Raw genomic sequence first — 16,232 nt, 5'->3', positions numbered from 1 at the left:
CGGCCTCGGGGACCCAGGGGGCCTGCGCCGCCCCTCCCCAGGCTGGGGCAGGATGCCCAGGGAGGGCCCGGGAGCCAGGCCCACTCCCCCAGCCCCACGTCCTGGTGGCCGGGTGCTCTGGGCAGACGGGGGCACGGAGTCCAGTGTCCCGACGGCTCGGGAGAAGGCTGAGCTGTGGAGAACTGTGTGCCTGGCTTGCAGCCTTTGGGGTGACTGCTGATGTTTGCACCCACACGAACCCCAGCAGCTGCTCTCCCCTCTGGGACGTCGTAGAGAAGCAGTGGCCTTGTGAGGGCCGCCTGGGTTGTTTACCGTTTTGTGTGGGTGAGGATGGTTTCGCACGTTGCCGGCATGGTGTCCAGCGCCATGAATGAGCTAAATGATGAACGACCCTCGGTGCAGGGACAGGAGGTGAGCAAGGAGGTGTTCTCAGGGGCCGCTCTGTAAAGCTATTCCGGGCTCGGCTAGGTTGCCCAGAGCTTCTGCCAAAGGATGTGGAACACGCCCCCCCCCCCCCCCCCCCCCCCCCCCCCCCCCACCGAAACCCCAAGGAAACAGACATATGGTAACTGGTAAACACCCTACACACTCAGAGTATTTTCTAGGAAAAATAGTTGTGTGGGGAGCTCTGGGCAGCGAATCCTCGCTTTTCTCTCCTCCGTCCTCTAGCGTTGAGGCCTGATGGCTTGACCATCTCTCCAGTTAGCGTTTAGGAGTGACAGAACTGTGTCGTGACCCCCGCCCCCCATCCGTCCAAGGCTGGTGGTGACTGGCTGTGAGAGATCTACCACACTGAACAGCCAGGCCTGGCTCTTGGTCTTGTCACTGTGGCCCTGAGCTGGCCGAAGCTCACTCCTCTGGACTCATCCTTCCCCTAGGCCTTGGGGGGAGCACTTCCTCCTTCCAAGCCTCCATGTCTGTGATGCCAGAGGCCCGTGGACTCAAGGTGCAGAGCAGCTGGGATCTGTGGGGAGCTCACCAGTAGTTTGCTTCCTGTCAGGATGGTCTTGGAAAGCATGTGTTGGGGGAGTCCGGAGGTTGATGCCTTTAGGGGCAGAGAGGTCAAGAGCCAAGCAGGCATTTTCTGGAGCAGGTTTCTTATCAGCGAGGCCCATGGGTGTATGTTGCGTCTTAGGGCACTTTGCGGAATGACCTTGTGTCCCTAAGAGTGGCCTGGGGGATAGGGATCAGGCACCTGCAGCTTGCTCACCGTTCTCTGGTGTTCTGACTTGTCTGGATGCATCCTTTTAGTCTCCATGGTTCTGAGGCTCTAGGGGGCAACCAGCAGAAAGAGGGACTTGAGTGGGCCCCGGGCAAGGTCCCATCTTGGAAGGTACCAAAGAAGGGGGAGGGGTGTTTCTTCTTTTGGTACCACAAGATCATATTGGAGGACGCTTACCACCCTGAGATTCATCTCTTGGGCCACAAAATCCAGAGTGACCCCCAAGGGAAGGGTCCATCCTTGCTGTGAGAAAGGATGAGGATTCTTGATTTGATGATCATGTGTAATTGACAAATGGCCAGTGTTTCGGTGGAGAGGAGAACTTGAAGGCCTCCCCGTCTCCTAAGCTGGGATCACCTGTCTGTCATCAGTTTAGATGTGGCCTGGGCCAGGGATCTGTGGCTCTGGCCAGTGCCCAAGGCATGCTGGGAAGGTTGGGAGGTGAATCGTGACCTTGCCCAGATGGGAAGCCACTGGGCCCTTGAACCTCGGGGGTCGGCTGTTCCCGAGCCCAGTGTCTGCCCAGACCACGTCCCTCCATCCCATCCTCCCTCCTTCCTCCCTCCAGGACCACACACATGAGACTGCCCTTTGGGGAAATCCAGAACAGGAAGCACGTTTTACCACAAACGGAAGCAAAACCTGGCGTCCTTGGCCGATTTGCTGTGGAAATGTGTCCCGCAGCGGCCTGCTTGGTTTTCAGTCTTGTCCCTGTGGCCGTGAGTGGGTCGAACCTCTGTCCCCTGAGCCCATCCCTTCCCCGAGACCTTGGGGCAAGCACTTCCTCCTCCTTCGTGCTTCTTTTGGAGGGTCAGTCAGGAGGTGCTAAGTGGTGGTGTTCAGCCCACCCCCCAGTGGAAAGCACCTGTCTCAGGAGCTTCTTCAGGGCAGAGGGATTCACCGGAAACACGAGGCTCCCTGGGGACTGAGGGTGACGGGCACAAACGCTCAAAGCCAGGAGTGGCTCTGGAAGGGGTGCGTTGAGTGCGGCCGGGCAGTGGTACCTGGGCTACCAAAGGTCTGTCTGTCCAAGGAAGGATTTCAAGCAAGTGATCAATGGTTCTTGGTTTTGTCGTGAGGCTCTCCTGGAAAAAGGAGAAGTTTTGTCCCTTTTCTCTGTTCAAGGCCCCCGCTGTGGTGTGGACACTATACAGCTCAGACTGCTGACTCCGTTTCCCTGGGTTGCTCTAAGGGACCAGTTAAAGCAACCACGAATGCTTGTCTTTCTGGAGGTACAGAAGTTCTCCTTTTCTTTGAACTGGATGATGTGGGTCCCACAAGTGTAGACACTTGCTTGTCTTCCAGAAGTCAGCACACACATGCACACTGGGCTGACCGCAATCACCCGGCAAGCCTCGGGTGGGGAGGGCGCAACGGCCCAAGCTCCTGGGGGCCTCCTGCTTGGCCGGCTTTCTGACCAGCTGTGACCTGAGCTACAGAGGAGGTGGCCTGAAGCCACTTCCCTACGAGGGCCATGACTCATTCAGACCCATGTTTTATTTAAGAAGCTAATCTCCTTATCCTGTGGCCATCTCTCAAGTGAACCTCCGGCCAACTTGAGAGAACACCAAAATCAGAGCTGAGGAGTGGCTTAAAACCCGGCCCCTCCGTGGGACGCAGCCAGCCCTGTGAGCAGTCCCCTTCGTGGGGGTCACCCCCAGCAGCTCAGAGGGCCCGGTGACGCCAGGTCTCCCCACACTCGCTTTGAGAGAGAACTGAGCCCATAAAGTCAGCCCGGAGCCGTGTGCCACGCAGTGCTCACGCGTGTGTTCACAGCTCGGTGGAAGAACACGGCCTCGGGGGACCCGACTGCATCCGAGGTGAAGGGGCTCCCAGGGCACGGTGTCTGCGCTGAGCTCCCCTCCTACCTGGTCGTGCCACTCGTCCCTAGAGGGACTTGGGGCAGCGGCTGCAGTGGCCGGGGGTCCGCACAGGATGGCGTGGCCACTTTCCTATCTTGGAAAGTACTTCACTCCTTTTTATTCCCCAGTGCCATTTTTAAGCCAGGTTGTTCTGTTTTGTCTTGATTCCTGCTGTTTTTCCAGCACCTGGCCTGGGGCTAGTCCTTGCTCCTGTTTGAGTTAAGTAATTTTCTGCCGGGCAAGGTCCTCGATGGCCCGGTGCAGGGACACTGCGGAGCTCAGGGCAGCCGGGCCCGTGCTCTGCCCGCAGGCTGCTGCTCGCCCACCAGGCGCCGCCTGCCCCGTCGCCTTCGGGGTCTGGTGCCCGTGGAGTGAAAGGTTGAACGGCTTCCTTCCAGACAGGAGGCGCGACCTGACGCAAGGCTCCTAGGGCTTAGCATCAGGTGGGGGTTCTGGGGTGTGCCGAGGGAGAAGTCCAAGAGCTGGGGGCTCATCCAGAAAGTGAAAAGACAGGAATGTTCTTTCAAAAGGCCATGCCAGGGTCTCCACTGCCAGTGGCCGGGCCTCGGGGAAGGGCCCCTCTGAGTCTGCTGGGGGCAGAGCAGCCTGGTCCTTCCCTGGGGGAGGAGAAAGGCACCCTGGCCCTCCGACAGGGGCGCCTGTGATTATGAACCCCATGACTGACATGCCCACAGCTCAGCCCAGTTTGGGGCGCCGACCCCGCACAAGTCTTCTGGGTCTTAAAAAAACAGACTTGATCCATCCTGGCACGGCCTGGGGACCAGCTTCCAGGGGTTTCTGCAGCCTCAGTGTGGGTCATGTCCATGCTGCGGTCTTTGTCAGGTCGCAAGGCACACAAACTCCCACACCCGGCCTTGCCCTCCTGAGCACATCAGTTCACTCGCGATGCTCAGAGATGAATCTGGGGCCTCCTGGCTCGCAGGAGCTCTGCGCTCGGCTGTGGCAGGACAGTCTGCAGTGCCCCCCTCCTGACCCCCATCAGCTGGGCCGGCAGGGCTTGCTCAGTGGTCCTTCCTCCCAGGTGTCTCACGCCGCAGAGCACACGTGCGCAGGCTCCAGCGTGAGCGTGGACGGCCCGATGCCCACCCCGTGGGGTCTCGCCGTGGAACCGATGCCGCCGCGTCGGTTCTGCTACGGGACGTAGTTCAGAGCAAAGTCCAAGGCCAGCCCATTTCCAGGGCTGGGGAAGTTCCCTCCACCGCGAGGGGGCGGCAAGGTCATGTTGGGAGGGGGCTGCGTTCGACACAGGAGGCAGGGGGCCCCGGGCGGTCCCGGAACAGTGTGGGACGCAGCGGAGGCTCTCCACGGTGAAGGAGGTGGGTGCAAACCAAGGCACCCACTGTGGGGCCCAGCAGAGCAGAGGGCGCTCCTGGAGCGACAGAGGAGGTCGCAGGAGGAATGAGACCTCACCCCAGTCACAGGTCTGGAAGGGGTGGCATAGGAGGTCCAGCTGCTCACCGAGGTCTGAGCCTGGGTTGTGGGCCTTTTCTTCCTTACCCTGGGGCCTCCCTACATCTCCTGGCTCTCTTCTGACCTTCACCTTCCTTTCCCAGTTTCTAGAGGGGATTGGGCTCGCTTAAGCGTGGCAGGCAGATGTCACCCAGCCTTGCAGGGGGCTCGCTGGGGCATCGTGATCATCGGGGACTCGGAGGCTGAAAGTGCTGAGATCCATTAGTGATGTCTGCCATGAGTGCAGGAAGGGAAGAGTGCGTGTGTGTTTGCATTCCTGGGGCAGGTTTGCTTTACTTTCTCCTCTTCGGTGCTGACACACCAAGGTGCATAAGGGCGCTCCGCTCGTTCCAGCCTGAGCTAGATTTTGAGATGCGCTGATTTAACGTCTATGCTAGAAAAGTTGCCTTCCACAGTCGGCCCTGAGTAAAACTCACTTTGTGTTCCTGGTTGTGAAGCAGCCCGAGGATAAGCTGTCTCTTCCGTTAGCCGGATTCCCTGTGCCTTTGGAGCTCCTGGGGGTTTCGGCGGCCTCTCACTCCTCTGCGGGCCCCGAGACCGGCGCCAGGCCCGCGTGCCAGAGCCTGTCGAGGGGGTGCGGTTGGAAAGGAGTGAGGCTGCGCCCCGCTCCTGGGGGTCCGCGTTGGAGAGGCGCCGCCGAGCGGCCCAGGAGCTGCGAGCTGCTGTTGGTTTCCGGGACCGACTTGACTTGGGCGTCATCCCCGCCCCTCGGGCCGAGCAGGCCTCCCCCAGCAGCCTGTCCGGGCGGAAGACGAGACTCGAAAGGAGAGACCACCTGAGAAAACGTCGGGTTCTCCGTGCGCGGTGCGGGTCACGTCCGTGCACATCGCCGAGTTCTCAAAATGATCCCGCGGCCTGGGCAGAACGGGGACACCACCGAGAAACGCACGTTTGCCCGACGAAAAGGCAGACAGTGACGTGGACATGAAGATGAGGTTTCTAACAGTAACCGTGTTTTTTAAACCTGGAAATAGTACCACTGAGCAACACACACTTTATTACAGTTGTTGTCTCGAAGCCACTCCCTTCCGTCTTCTCCTGTGTTCCTTCTCGTGAGAGGCAAGGGTAGCTGCCGTGGGCGTGGATCCTGTCCCCGGGCCTCTAGACATGGGGACAGTCACCGTGCCTTTGCTGGCTGTCCAAACCCACCTTCTGAACAAGCTCCAGCTAGCTGCGTGGCAGTTGGGGTCAATACCCCGTGGCTGACAGTGTAGGACAGTTTTTACTACGTGGATGAACCATGTTTACAAGCAGGGGAGACCTGTCTCAACCAAGGCTCCACAGTCTCCTCCCCTATAGGCAGGGTTCCGGAACCCCGTGCACTGGGGTAGATGCTGGACCCCCACCCAGCACAGACATGTCTGCAAGTTGAATGCTGAGTCTCGGGTACAGGTTCAGTTATGACGCAAGATCAGCATCCGGCCCCCAGTTTGGCCCCAGTCATGGGTTTCAGCTCTAGATTGTGGGAATGCAAGCCTGTAAAATGGGCCCGTTATCAGACCCTAGATCTGATTCTGCGTCTGGCCTTCTGGAAGTCGGGACTGCTGAGCCCAGCCGATGAGGGTTGGTTTGTGCAGGGTTGCAGGAAGTGGCTTTTTAATTGGGGAGCACCTGCATTTAAGGGGAAGTTGTTCTTGGGGCAAGGGCAACATGATCAGATCCCCATGAAGTGGTCGTGGCTGGAGAGGCCGTAAGTGCAGACCTGAGTGTCCTTCCCCACCCCCGCCAGACCGCCGGGACTCTGTGTGGTCGCGTCTCCTCTCCCCACCGCCAAACACCTGCCCATGAGGACGGGAGCCCCTTCTGCCTTCCAGACCACCTTGCAAGATCTGGATGCTGATGACCCATTTGATGGGCTCTGGGGCCTCTGGCTAAACATGCAGGACAGTGCCTTTTCTCTCTTGGTTCTTCCCAGGTACTTAATTCCAGTGTCAGCTGCCAGAACAGCTGGTGCTGGCCCAGAGAATCCCAGCAACTGCCTTCAGGCCCCAGAGGCTCCCAGCTGGGTTCCACCTGCAAGGCGAAGCCCGTGTTCTTTGGCCCCAGAGCAGCAGTGAAGACCTTGGTGCGAATCTGTGCTGCTTGGCAGGCCCTTTCCCCCCTTGGTCACCCCAGCATACTTGGCTAGTCCCTGCCAGGTGAGCAGGGGGTGAGCCTGAGCCGGTGGAGCGGTCGCTCGTCACGGTCGCCCGCGATCCTGGCCGGCCCAGCGCAGGTGTTCGAGGGCTGTGGTGTAGGGATGGATGCTTCTGCAAAATCTGGTCAGCTGTCAAAAGAGGCCTCTGGCTGTTGGTCAGACATGATTCTTATGGCCACTTTGCTTTGGGGTAAAACTGCTTCATTTGTGAAATCTTGAAACTGCAAAATTAAAAAAGTCCCCGGCAGGTTGGTTCTTAAGTTGGCAAGCAACAGAAACCAACCCCGATCTTCAAAAACAAGGCAGAGTTCTGTAGGAAGCATGTCAGCTGAACCTCACACAGCATCCAGCAAAGCCAGAAAATGGGTCTCAGACACCACAGGGCCGGGTCGTGTGGCAGGATCAGCCCGTTTCCCCCTCAGTCACTCTGCTTAGGGACGCCTGTCCCGTTAGGCCGACTGCAGCCCTGTCAGCCTGTGTCGCCCAGGGAAGAAGCAGCTCCTGAGAAATCTGGTGCTGCTCAGATAAGGTGGCATCGAGGTTGGTTGACCAGAGAGCTGCCGGTGTCCTCCCTGGGGACCTCCCTTTCCTCCCTCAGAATCCATGGGGCCTATGGACTTGTCTTCCCCTGGACCATCGGCCACTCCTAGCAGAACCCTAACAACGCGGCCTGGTGTCATCTTTGTTTTCCACTGGATGTCTGATTTCACAGTTTATGTGCAGTTCCAGCTGTGAGTAATACGGGGCCCAAGGACGGCCAAGGGAGCTGGCCTCGAGCTGAGGCACCGCGTCCCTGACCGTGAGCCGGCCCTGCTTGTGCAGAGGTGAGCCTGAAACCAGCAAGTAATTGACGCCAGGGGAGTCGAAGTGGCCCTGCATACAGAGTCAGTGCTGGGCAAGTGGTTGGAAGGATGTGCTGATAGATTTTTTTTTTTTTCTGTGATGTGTCCAATGGCAGCTGGAATTGTCCTGAAATAGAAGGCAAGTTTGCGGAAAGGGAGTAGTCGCTTTGACTAGGGGGCCACCAGGACCTTCGGCCCCTCATCATCAGCAGGTGTTTCCTCGGGCTGTTTTGGGTCCCTAGGGCCATGTGAGGTGGCTCTCGTCGTTCCCTGTTGTCCCTTGGTGTGGTCTGTGGTCACCCTTGGCTCTGTCTCCCTGTAAGTAAGATGGGAACAAGAGTAACACAGCGGGCTTCTGAATGTCAGTCTCGGTGTTTGAGCAGTGTCTCGTGATTGCTACCCTAGCTTTTGGTCGCAGACCTCAGTTTTTAGTCCGTTCTTGTTAAAGATATTTGTGCCTTGGCTTTCTCCCCCAAAGTCCCTTAAATGGTTATTTACAGTAACATGTCGGTTGCATCCTAATACACTAAAAATTACTCCAATTATCAGAAGCCCTGAGAGATGCATCGGTTGATGTGAGGTGAGATAGAAAGTCTGTTTACAACTTCACCTCCCTGGCGTTTCCTGGGGTCTTGTGGGGACCTCTGCCCCAACTTCTGCAAGACTGTAGGGACAGCAGGTGCTGGGCGGGGTGTGGCTTGAATTTCGCTGGATTCTCTGGTGTGCCGGTAGACGAGCCTTCTGGGCCTGGGGGGGCATGTATGGCGCGGTCCCTTTGTCAAAAGCGAACCTCAGCGATGCCTTGGCTGAGCTTTCTCTCATCCTCAGTACTGGGGTTTCATGCGGCCCCCTACACCTTGTGCAGGACACACGGGAATCTCACCACTCCCACCACCCACGCAGCTGTCCGTGCTCAGCATCCATCCCCAGCAGAACCCCCTGTGCCTCTCCCTTTCCTGCTTTCCCATACATGGCTTGCAGCCCGTATCTGAGCCCGGGGCCTCATCTGGGAGCCCCTGGCTCTCACGGACGAGCCTCAGCTGCATTCTGCATGCCCAGCCTGAACGAGGGCAAAGGGTGGGTTTCGCCAAAGAGGAGGCGACCCAAGCCAGGGAGGGGGGCGATCGCTAGGCAACCTGGAGCTTGTTGCCCAGGTAACGCGATCCATGCACTGATGCTGTGGATGGACATCTTGTGATGAGGCCCCTCAGCCTCTCCAGATGTCTTGGATGGCTCTAGATGCCTGCCTTGTGCCTGCCCATCATTTTCCTCTGTGGTTGCTTTTTAATTAACAAGTTGGATTTCTTACCATGATCATGAACTGTGCGAACGCTGTCTGATTAACACTCTTGCCATCACATTTGGAGTCAAGTCAGGATGTTCTGTACCCTGTAGGAGGGACAGCCTGGGACAGGTGGGTAAATCTGCCCCCATAGTCCAAGACCACCAGTCCCATGGGAGCGGGACCTGGGCTTGGCAGCAGCTGTGGGGAGACACAGAAGAATCTGGTGGAAGAAGACGGGCCCTTCGGGATTTGGTCAAAGTCTCACCCTTTTCTTGGCCAAAAGGAAGGGCCGAGGTGGGAGCTTTAATGTGTGCCCATCAGGTTGTCCCCCCCCTTCAGGTGCCTACTCCAGGGGGCACTTCCCACTCTGTGCCTCGGGGTCCTCATCTATTAAAATGGATGGGGATGAAATGGGAGGCTATAGGCAACCATGTGAATTACTGTCCCTCACTTCCCTCTGCAGAGTTCAGGGGTAAAAGGCGGTGGGTCTCCAGGGGTCCTGACTCAACGGCACCCTTGGTCTTTGGGGAAGTCTCTCCATTCACACACACCCACCTTGACCCCTTGTGGAGCCCGCCTGCCAATTAGGCCAAAAGAACGCTAGCAGAGGGCTCACCAGGCCCCAACAAATAGCCTGGGAGCCCCCGTTTTCCCACCTGGTACAGAGGATGTTTGGGGCTCGGCTTCACTTGGACGTCCTGCTTTGGGGATCCAGGCTCTGGGTTCGGCAGTGGTTTTGTTGCCACTCAGAGGCTGGGAGGGACTGATCCTTCGTGAGTCCCAGCTCAGGATGGAGCTGCCCCGAGGAAACCTGCACTCTGGCCCATTCGGAGGCCAGGACAAAAGCCTTTCCTCGGCTCCTTGTTCAAAGAGGTGATTGTCCCGAGCTGGGCAGCTGTGGCGTGGGAGTGCCATCCCAGGGCAGAGGCCACTGTGCAGGGGCCGTGTGGGCACCACGGGGACACCCTCCCCACCTCCACGTCCAGTGCTAATGGGGGCCCGGACGCAGCTCCAGGTGGGGATTTCTCTCCGCTTCTTACACAAGCGTGTCGCTGTGTGATGAGCCCTGGCGGTCACATGGGGGCTTCACGTGTCTGGGGCCCCCACACCCCGGTGGCCGTGGCAGGGCTGCCAGTGGACGAGCCCTTCGGGAGACCACGCAGCTGAGTGCAGCCTGGGCAGACGGGTCCTGCTTTTGTTGGCTGGAGCCTCTACCCAATGCCTTGTGGTCATACGAAGGCCAGTGGGCCAGGCGGCCACCAGCGGCAAGGACAAGTAGATTCTGTACAGGAAGAAGGAAGCAAAACAGACTGAGCCTGGCCTCGGTGTGGCAGCCCCTGTCAGAGTTCGTCCTGACCTCTGAAAGCATAAGATGCACGGAAAGCTCTCTCGCTTTGACTTGTAGTCTAGGATACTACGCATCAGATCGGTCGAGAAAATGGCACCATCTCGGTGCCACGGTCTCTCTGGAGACACCAAGACTTGCCAGCATATGGATTTTGCCAGGCTCCTGCAGGCAGCCTGATGCATGCACCTCGTGTGGCCCTGTGGCCCAGGGCATGCGCCCCCGCTCTGTCCTGTGGGTTGGGGACGTCCCTGCCGCCCCCTTGAGCCTCCTGTAAGCAGCCGTGCTGGTCCACATGGAGCAGCGTGCAGGGAGGACTACCCCTGCTCTGTGCTCCCTTCACCCCCCCCTCCCCAAGTTGTGGGACAAGTGTCCTTTGTCTCTGTTGGGCAGCACCAGGACCCAGCACCGCTCTGACTGGTCCTGGTACCTGAGGAGCGCAGCTCGCTCTGCGGTCCTTAGAGAGACTCTCTTCGCTCTCCCAAGTCCCCAGCGAACTGCTGGCCTTCACACACGCCTCCCCACCACCGGACCAGGTCAAGAGGGGTCCTGAGCTGAGCCCAGGGTGCCTGTTTCTCCCAGAACGCTCCCATGGGGTGCGGGAGCCATGACCTGTCCCTCTGGTTTCATTTTGTACCCCCTCGTGTTTGGAAGGTGCTGGAGTGGGAGGGGAGCTCCCTTGTAGGCCCGGCTCATACTGGCAGCAGGTGCCCAAGGCTGGTGTGTCTTGGCCCGAGTTCCACATGGCGATGGAGTTAGCTCCATGGTGGTTCCTGTTCGCTACACTTGAGATTGCTCACTGAGACCCAGGTCCCCCTCAGACGTCCACCCAGACAGATGTTCCCCCTGGGTCTCCTTGGCTTGCCCCAGAATCTTCCCCCGTGACTCCAAAGGAGCCTGTGGTCTTTGAGCCCAGGGGAGCCCAGGCGGCTTCGTGGGTTCGTGGTCCACCCAGGGAGTAGGGAGGGAGCTCCGGGGTCCCCCAGACCTGATGGATGTGGGTAAGGGGGAGCACTGTCCCCCAGTGTGGGACAGGCCACTGTGCCCGCCCACCAAATCACCCTCCCATCCTCACAGGTATCCGCCCCCAGATCATGAACGGCCCCCTGCACCCCCGCCCCCTGGTGGCGCTGCTCGATGGCAGAGACTGCACCGTGGAGATGCCAATCCTGAAGGACCTGGCCACTGTGGCCTTCTGTGACGCACAGTCCACTCAGGAGATCCACGAGAAGGTGGGCCCCACCCCCCACCCCGAGGCCGGGGTCACCCCAGGTCAGGTGGCTGCCATTCAGCAAGGGGTCCCTCAGGTCTCCCCGGGCTGGGCCCTCTCAGCCCCGCCCCACCCTCCCTGTCTGCGCCCCCCGTCACCCAGAGTCACAGGCAGACCCCGAAGCGCAACCCCGGGCCACTCGCCTGAGGGAGCGGTCACGCCCACCCCGCATCCTCTGCGGCGGGTGCAGGGCTGATGGGGCTGGGGCAAGGGCTCCAGCTGGCTCTGCTCACCCCGTCACAGGTTCTAAATGAGGCCGTTGGCGCCATGATGTACCACACCATCACCCTCACCAGGGAGGACCTGGAGAAGTTCAAGGCCCTGAGAGTGATCGTGCGGATAGGCAGCGGCTACGACAACGTTGACATCAAGGCTGCTGGCGAGCTCGGTGAGTGCGCGGGGCCACGGGGCGGCTGTGCGGGGAGCCGAGGTGGGCACAGCTCCGAATACCCAGGCAGGAGTGAGCCTGCTGGGCCCTGAGCCCCCGCCCCGGTCCCTGTGCTGGCTGGACCGGGCTGTCTCACTTGGGAAGGACCTGAATGAAGCCCACGAGCCAGGGGCCCGTCCCTGCAGAGGGGGCCCTGTGAGTGGCCACAGGTCCGTGTTAGCCAGTCAGGACCCACCACCCAGAAATGCCAATGCTGGGTGCACAGCTCGGGGCTCAGGAAGGGGGGGCGTCGGGCATCCCTAGGTCTCCTCCAGTCCCGGCATGGAGACCTCCTCCCAAGGGCTGCTGTCCACCCAGAAACCTGCCGAGGTCCGCGCCAACAGGGTGGACCGAGGCCCAGCACCTCCTGCCCAGCCCTTGTCGGAGGGGCAGGGGTTCCAGAGAAAAGCAGGGGCAGCAGATGGACACCCACAGGCAGTTGCCCAGCGGTAGGGCCATGGCACCGTGCCCGCCCCCCGCCCCAGCACCTGCTGTGGACTCCATGTGCGAGGAGTGTCCACAGAGCATTGATGGCAAGCGACCCTGGGCTGGCCTGCTCGCTCCGTGAGGGCCCAAGGTCCTTCAAAATGAGCTCCTGTGCTCACTGTCCTTGATCTGTGTGTGCGATGTGCCAGGTCGGCTCCCGGGTGCGTGGGCCCGTGCCCCACCTGAGTACTGGGGTGCCCCAGGGCTGCTAGCGGGGATCTAGGAACGCAGACCTCTACGGTCCCCCAACCTTTGGCTGTGCTGAGGCCCTGGTGGGCTCTGTGGGCCAGTGGTCCATCTCCCGCCCTGCCCCAAGTCAGCCTCCCCGCCCCCACCGAGGACCCGGTGGGCCCTGGCGCTCCAGGGGCGGGCTGAGCCGGGGTCCTACCTAAGCGTGCACACCGTGGCCTCAGGCACTTCTGGCCTCCGCTTCCTCCTCCAAGGTCCTAGCCTGGGGTTTTGAGTAAAGGTCCATGGTTTCTTCAAGGGCTTAGTTCCCTCACTTGAATTGGGGGCAGGTGCTGGGTAGAGGGAGCCTGGCTGGTGCTGAGTCTGGTGCTTCTTCATGGTGGTCCAGGGTGCTCTGAGCGTGTGGATACGGCAGGTGGGGTCGCCCCACAGGTGAACCCCAAAGGAAGAGGCAAGAGGTGGTCATTCCCCAACAAGATGCCTTCTTCCCCTCCCCCATCCTGGAAGTGAGGGGCTGGGTGGCAAGTGGCTTGGAAGATCGACCCTATGCAAGAGGAAAAGGGGCGGCATCAGAACCCAGACTCGTTACAGGGTCTGGAGGAAGTGATGGCTTCCTGTGTCTGCCCTGAGCGCTCGCTTCTGGCCTCGGGGTCCCCCTGAGCCCGTCTTGGTTGCAACAAAGAAACTTGGGTGGACAGGGGTCCTCATAAGCATGTTTAGCATTACCTCAAATTTTCCATCTTTCCTGGGCACCAACAAGAATATTTTTGTTTGAAAACAAATGTTCTTTGTGCTCTTGGTAGAGCTGAAATCCCAAGTTCAAACAGCGATGGAGAATATAGTTTTAACACACTGAGAGGGGGGCAGGGGGTGCGGTCCTCAAATGCTTCCCTGCACCCGTCTCCTCATCTCTGTGGGTCCGCCCCTTGCAGCCCAGGCTCTGGTGAGGTGTTCGTGTTGAGTTTCCTTGATGGGAACCAGGGAACTTCTTTCCAGGGAGAGATGGGAAGGTCTCCCAAGCAAAACTGGCCATCCCTCCATTTGCAGAAGCTCCCCACACAGCTGGCCTGGGCCAGGAGGGGGACCTCGTTTCCCTAAAACCAAAGGTGCCCCGCTCCCCCAGCTGCACGGCTGCCCTTGGCGAGGGGGCCCAGGCGGAGGAGATGCTGTTCCCAGGGGCCTGCCGTTTTGAACAATGGAAACGTCAGCTTCCATTCCAGTCAGTTTCCATTGATCCTGGTGCGTGTGGAATTTGGAGAAGGAAAATGGGCCTCTGTCCTGTCTCCTGATTGCACTCCGCAGATGATTCTGTCCCCAGACTTCATGCAAATGAGAACAGTGGCTGTAGGTGCTGCTTGTCTCCGGGGCCTGCAGTGTGGCCTTCCTGGGAGGATGCTCCCTTCCCAGTGCTCACAGGAGCCTTTGCATGAAGATGGCGGGCCCGAGGCGATGCTTGGGGTGAGAGCAGGGCGAGCTCAGGAAACAACTGTGTCACCTGCCTGGAGGAGTTAGAGGGATTCGGCCTCTGCAGTGTCTCCCCAAGGACCAGGGAGCCAGGGGGAAGTCGGGGGAGGTGGGAGGTTGCTGGGGGCCTCTCACCTTGTGAGCCTCTCTAGCAAGCTCCTTTATCTGGCTTCCAGTTCAGAAGGGGTGACAGCAAAGAGTGAAACCATTGACAGGAAGAGCAGCTCAGCCACAGGGCTCAGGCCTTGCGGTGAGGCGGCCGCAACTCTTGCCCTGCAGGTGCTAGAAGCTTCTCATCATGGCCTTTAGAGAATCGCCCTGATGCAGACCATGACCTCAAGAATGATTTCAAAAGAGTCCCACGGCAGGAGGGTCGTCAGGGCTTTGGGGTTTCAGAGGAAGGTGCCATTGTCCTTGGGGCAGGACGGTCCCCGGTGCTTCCAGCAGCCCCTCCTCCAGGTTTCAGTCTCGGGCCCCTTTCAGTCTCTGCAGCCGAGCAGCCAACATGTCAGAGTTCAGGGGTGCAGGCTGAGCAGTGTCCCTTTGCACACACACACCCCCCCCGGGGGTGGGCAGATGTGATGCTCTGTGTCACACGGACGCGCGTGGGGACCCCCTCCTCCAGCACGTCCCCTCCGGTCTCGGCTCCCAGGGCGCAGCTGGTCCCAGGCCCGGGGGGTCGGCTGGGTAGTGGCCGAGGGTCCACTGCCGGACCCTCCTGCTGGACTCTGGCCAGAACACCTCCGGTTCCTCAGAGGATTGGAAACCATCACAAAACCCTGACTTCTGGCGCAGCCCAAATTCTAGGCTGGCCTGTTTCGCGTGGAGCGGGCTCCATTGTGGCTGTTTGCAGAACTAACTTCCAGCTCATGGAAGTTTCGGCAGCCTAGATCTGTCGGACACTTTGTCCCCCGGCAGGTGGCTGGGACCAGGTGGGACGATGTGCTCATGGGGGCTTTCCCTCTGAGCTGTCTGTCCTCCTGAGGGGGGTCACGGAGACCCTGGACCTCAGGGCAGCCCTTGTGGGGTGGTCACACAGCTACTAGAAAGGGGGTGCTCAGCATGGGGGGTCCTGTGGTCCTGTGTTCCCTCAGGTGAGCCACATAGGCTCTGGTGCTCTTGTCCCCACTGCCGGGCTTGAGAAGGTAGAGAAAGGCAGGGCTGCCTTCTTGGAGGCCCTGCCCCTTGTGTTCCTTGGGTCCCAAACCTGGGATTAAAAGGTGGTTTTCTGAGCTCGTCTGACGGGTGCCTGGATACCTATGTCCGTCAGAAAGCTGCTTGCCTGACAGGCCCCGTGTTCTCTGCCACAGCCCAGCCGGGCCCCCTGTTCCTGCACCCCTCCCACGTCTGGCAGACATTTGCGTTCTTCCCCCAAACACCCTCCTACCAAGGAAGGTCAGTGCCTAGCTCTGCCTGCTGGAGACGTGGGGTGGTTCTTCCAGCAGCCCCTCGGCCCCAGAGCCTGGGGGCCAGCCCTTACCAGCTGCCCCCCTAGCCCTAAATGCTCTTCCAGAAAGCAGGGCAGTCCCCCCTGTCCGCTTGGTGTTCTTTTTGCCCGAGTAGGATCGTGGGCAGGGCCCACTGAACGGGCGTGGGGCTCAATTCAGGCATCAGCTCCGTCCTGGCCCCACTCGGGCCCGTGCTGAGGGGGAGGTGTTGGTTCCTAATTCTTCCATCTTGCCCTTTTTCAAAACAAGTGTTCACATGTTCATCACAAGAGACTTAAAATACTGTAAACAAGAAGCCAATCTCCGTGCCCCCAGCCCAGCCCCAGGAGGAAGGTCCGGAGGGTTCGCTGTGAGGAGTCTGGTCTTCTGGACACGACCCTGGGCGGGGGGGGGGGTCTCTGCATGCTGGTTTCCTGCTGTCCACGGCGGACGCGGGCAGGCTTCCAGCCTCTTGGCTGCTCACCCCTCCAGCTGCCCACTGCTTGCTTCCCGAACACAGGGTCCAGAAGCAAAGGGTGGGCGGGATGTGGGGTGAGTGGGGGCCTGGGGGTGCGGTGAGCCTGGGATGGATGTGGGGGCTGGAGGCCCCTGAGCATCGGAGCCCGAGGGTCCATGTCTCCCAGGTGACGGGCAGGCCTCAGAGCCTGACCTGGTGGGACCACACGCCGAGTCCGTGGCTGAAGCGCCAGCTCCGCCTCCCTGCCCCTCGGCTGGGCGCTCGGGGAGCCTCGGGGGTCCTCACCCGGGGGCCGGGCCCTGTCCTC

General features: G+C 59.9%; 1 protein-coding gene across 9 annotated transcripts in view; it reads left to right on the top strand.

Annotated features, from left to right (window-relative positions):
* The window catches only part of CTBP2 (C-terminal binding protein 2), a 157,883-nt gene that overhangs the window by 133,497 nt on the left and 8,154 nt on the right, over window positions 1-16,232 (top strand). For all 9 annotated transcript variants that reach the window (XM_034985886.1, XM_034985900.1, XM_034985850.1 and 6 more), the window contains 2 exons: window positions 11,262-11,416; window positions 11,698-11,842. In XM_034985886.1, coding sequence (XP_034841777.1) covers window positions 11,262-11,416; window positions 11,698-11,842 — 300 coding nt within the window. The remainder of the gene's footprint in view (window positions 1-11,261; window positions 11,417-11,697; window positions 11,843-16,232) is intronic.

This window comes from Mirounga leonina, unplaced genomic scaffold (genome assembly GCF_011800145.1).
Source record: "Mirounga leonina isolate KUSES-001 unplaced genomic scaffold, KU_Mleo_1.0 Mir_114, whole genome shotgun sequence".
In the NCBI taxonomy this organism is placed as follows: Eukaryota; Metazoa; Chordata; class Mammalia; order Carnivora; family Phocidae; genus Mirounga; species Mirounga leonina.
Note: the sequence above shows the minus strand (reverse complement) of the source record. Positions and strands in the feature narration are given on the sequence as shown.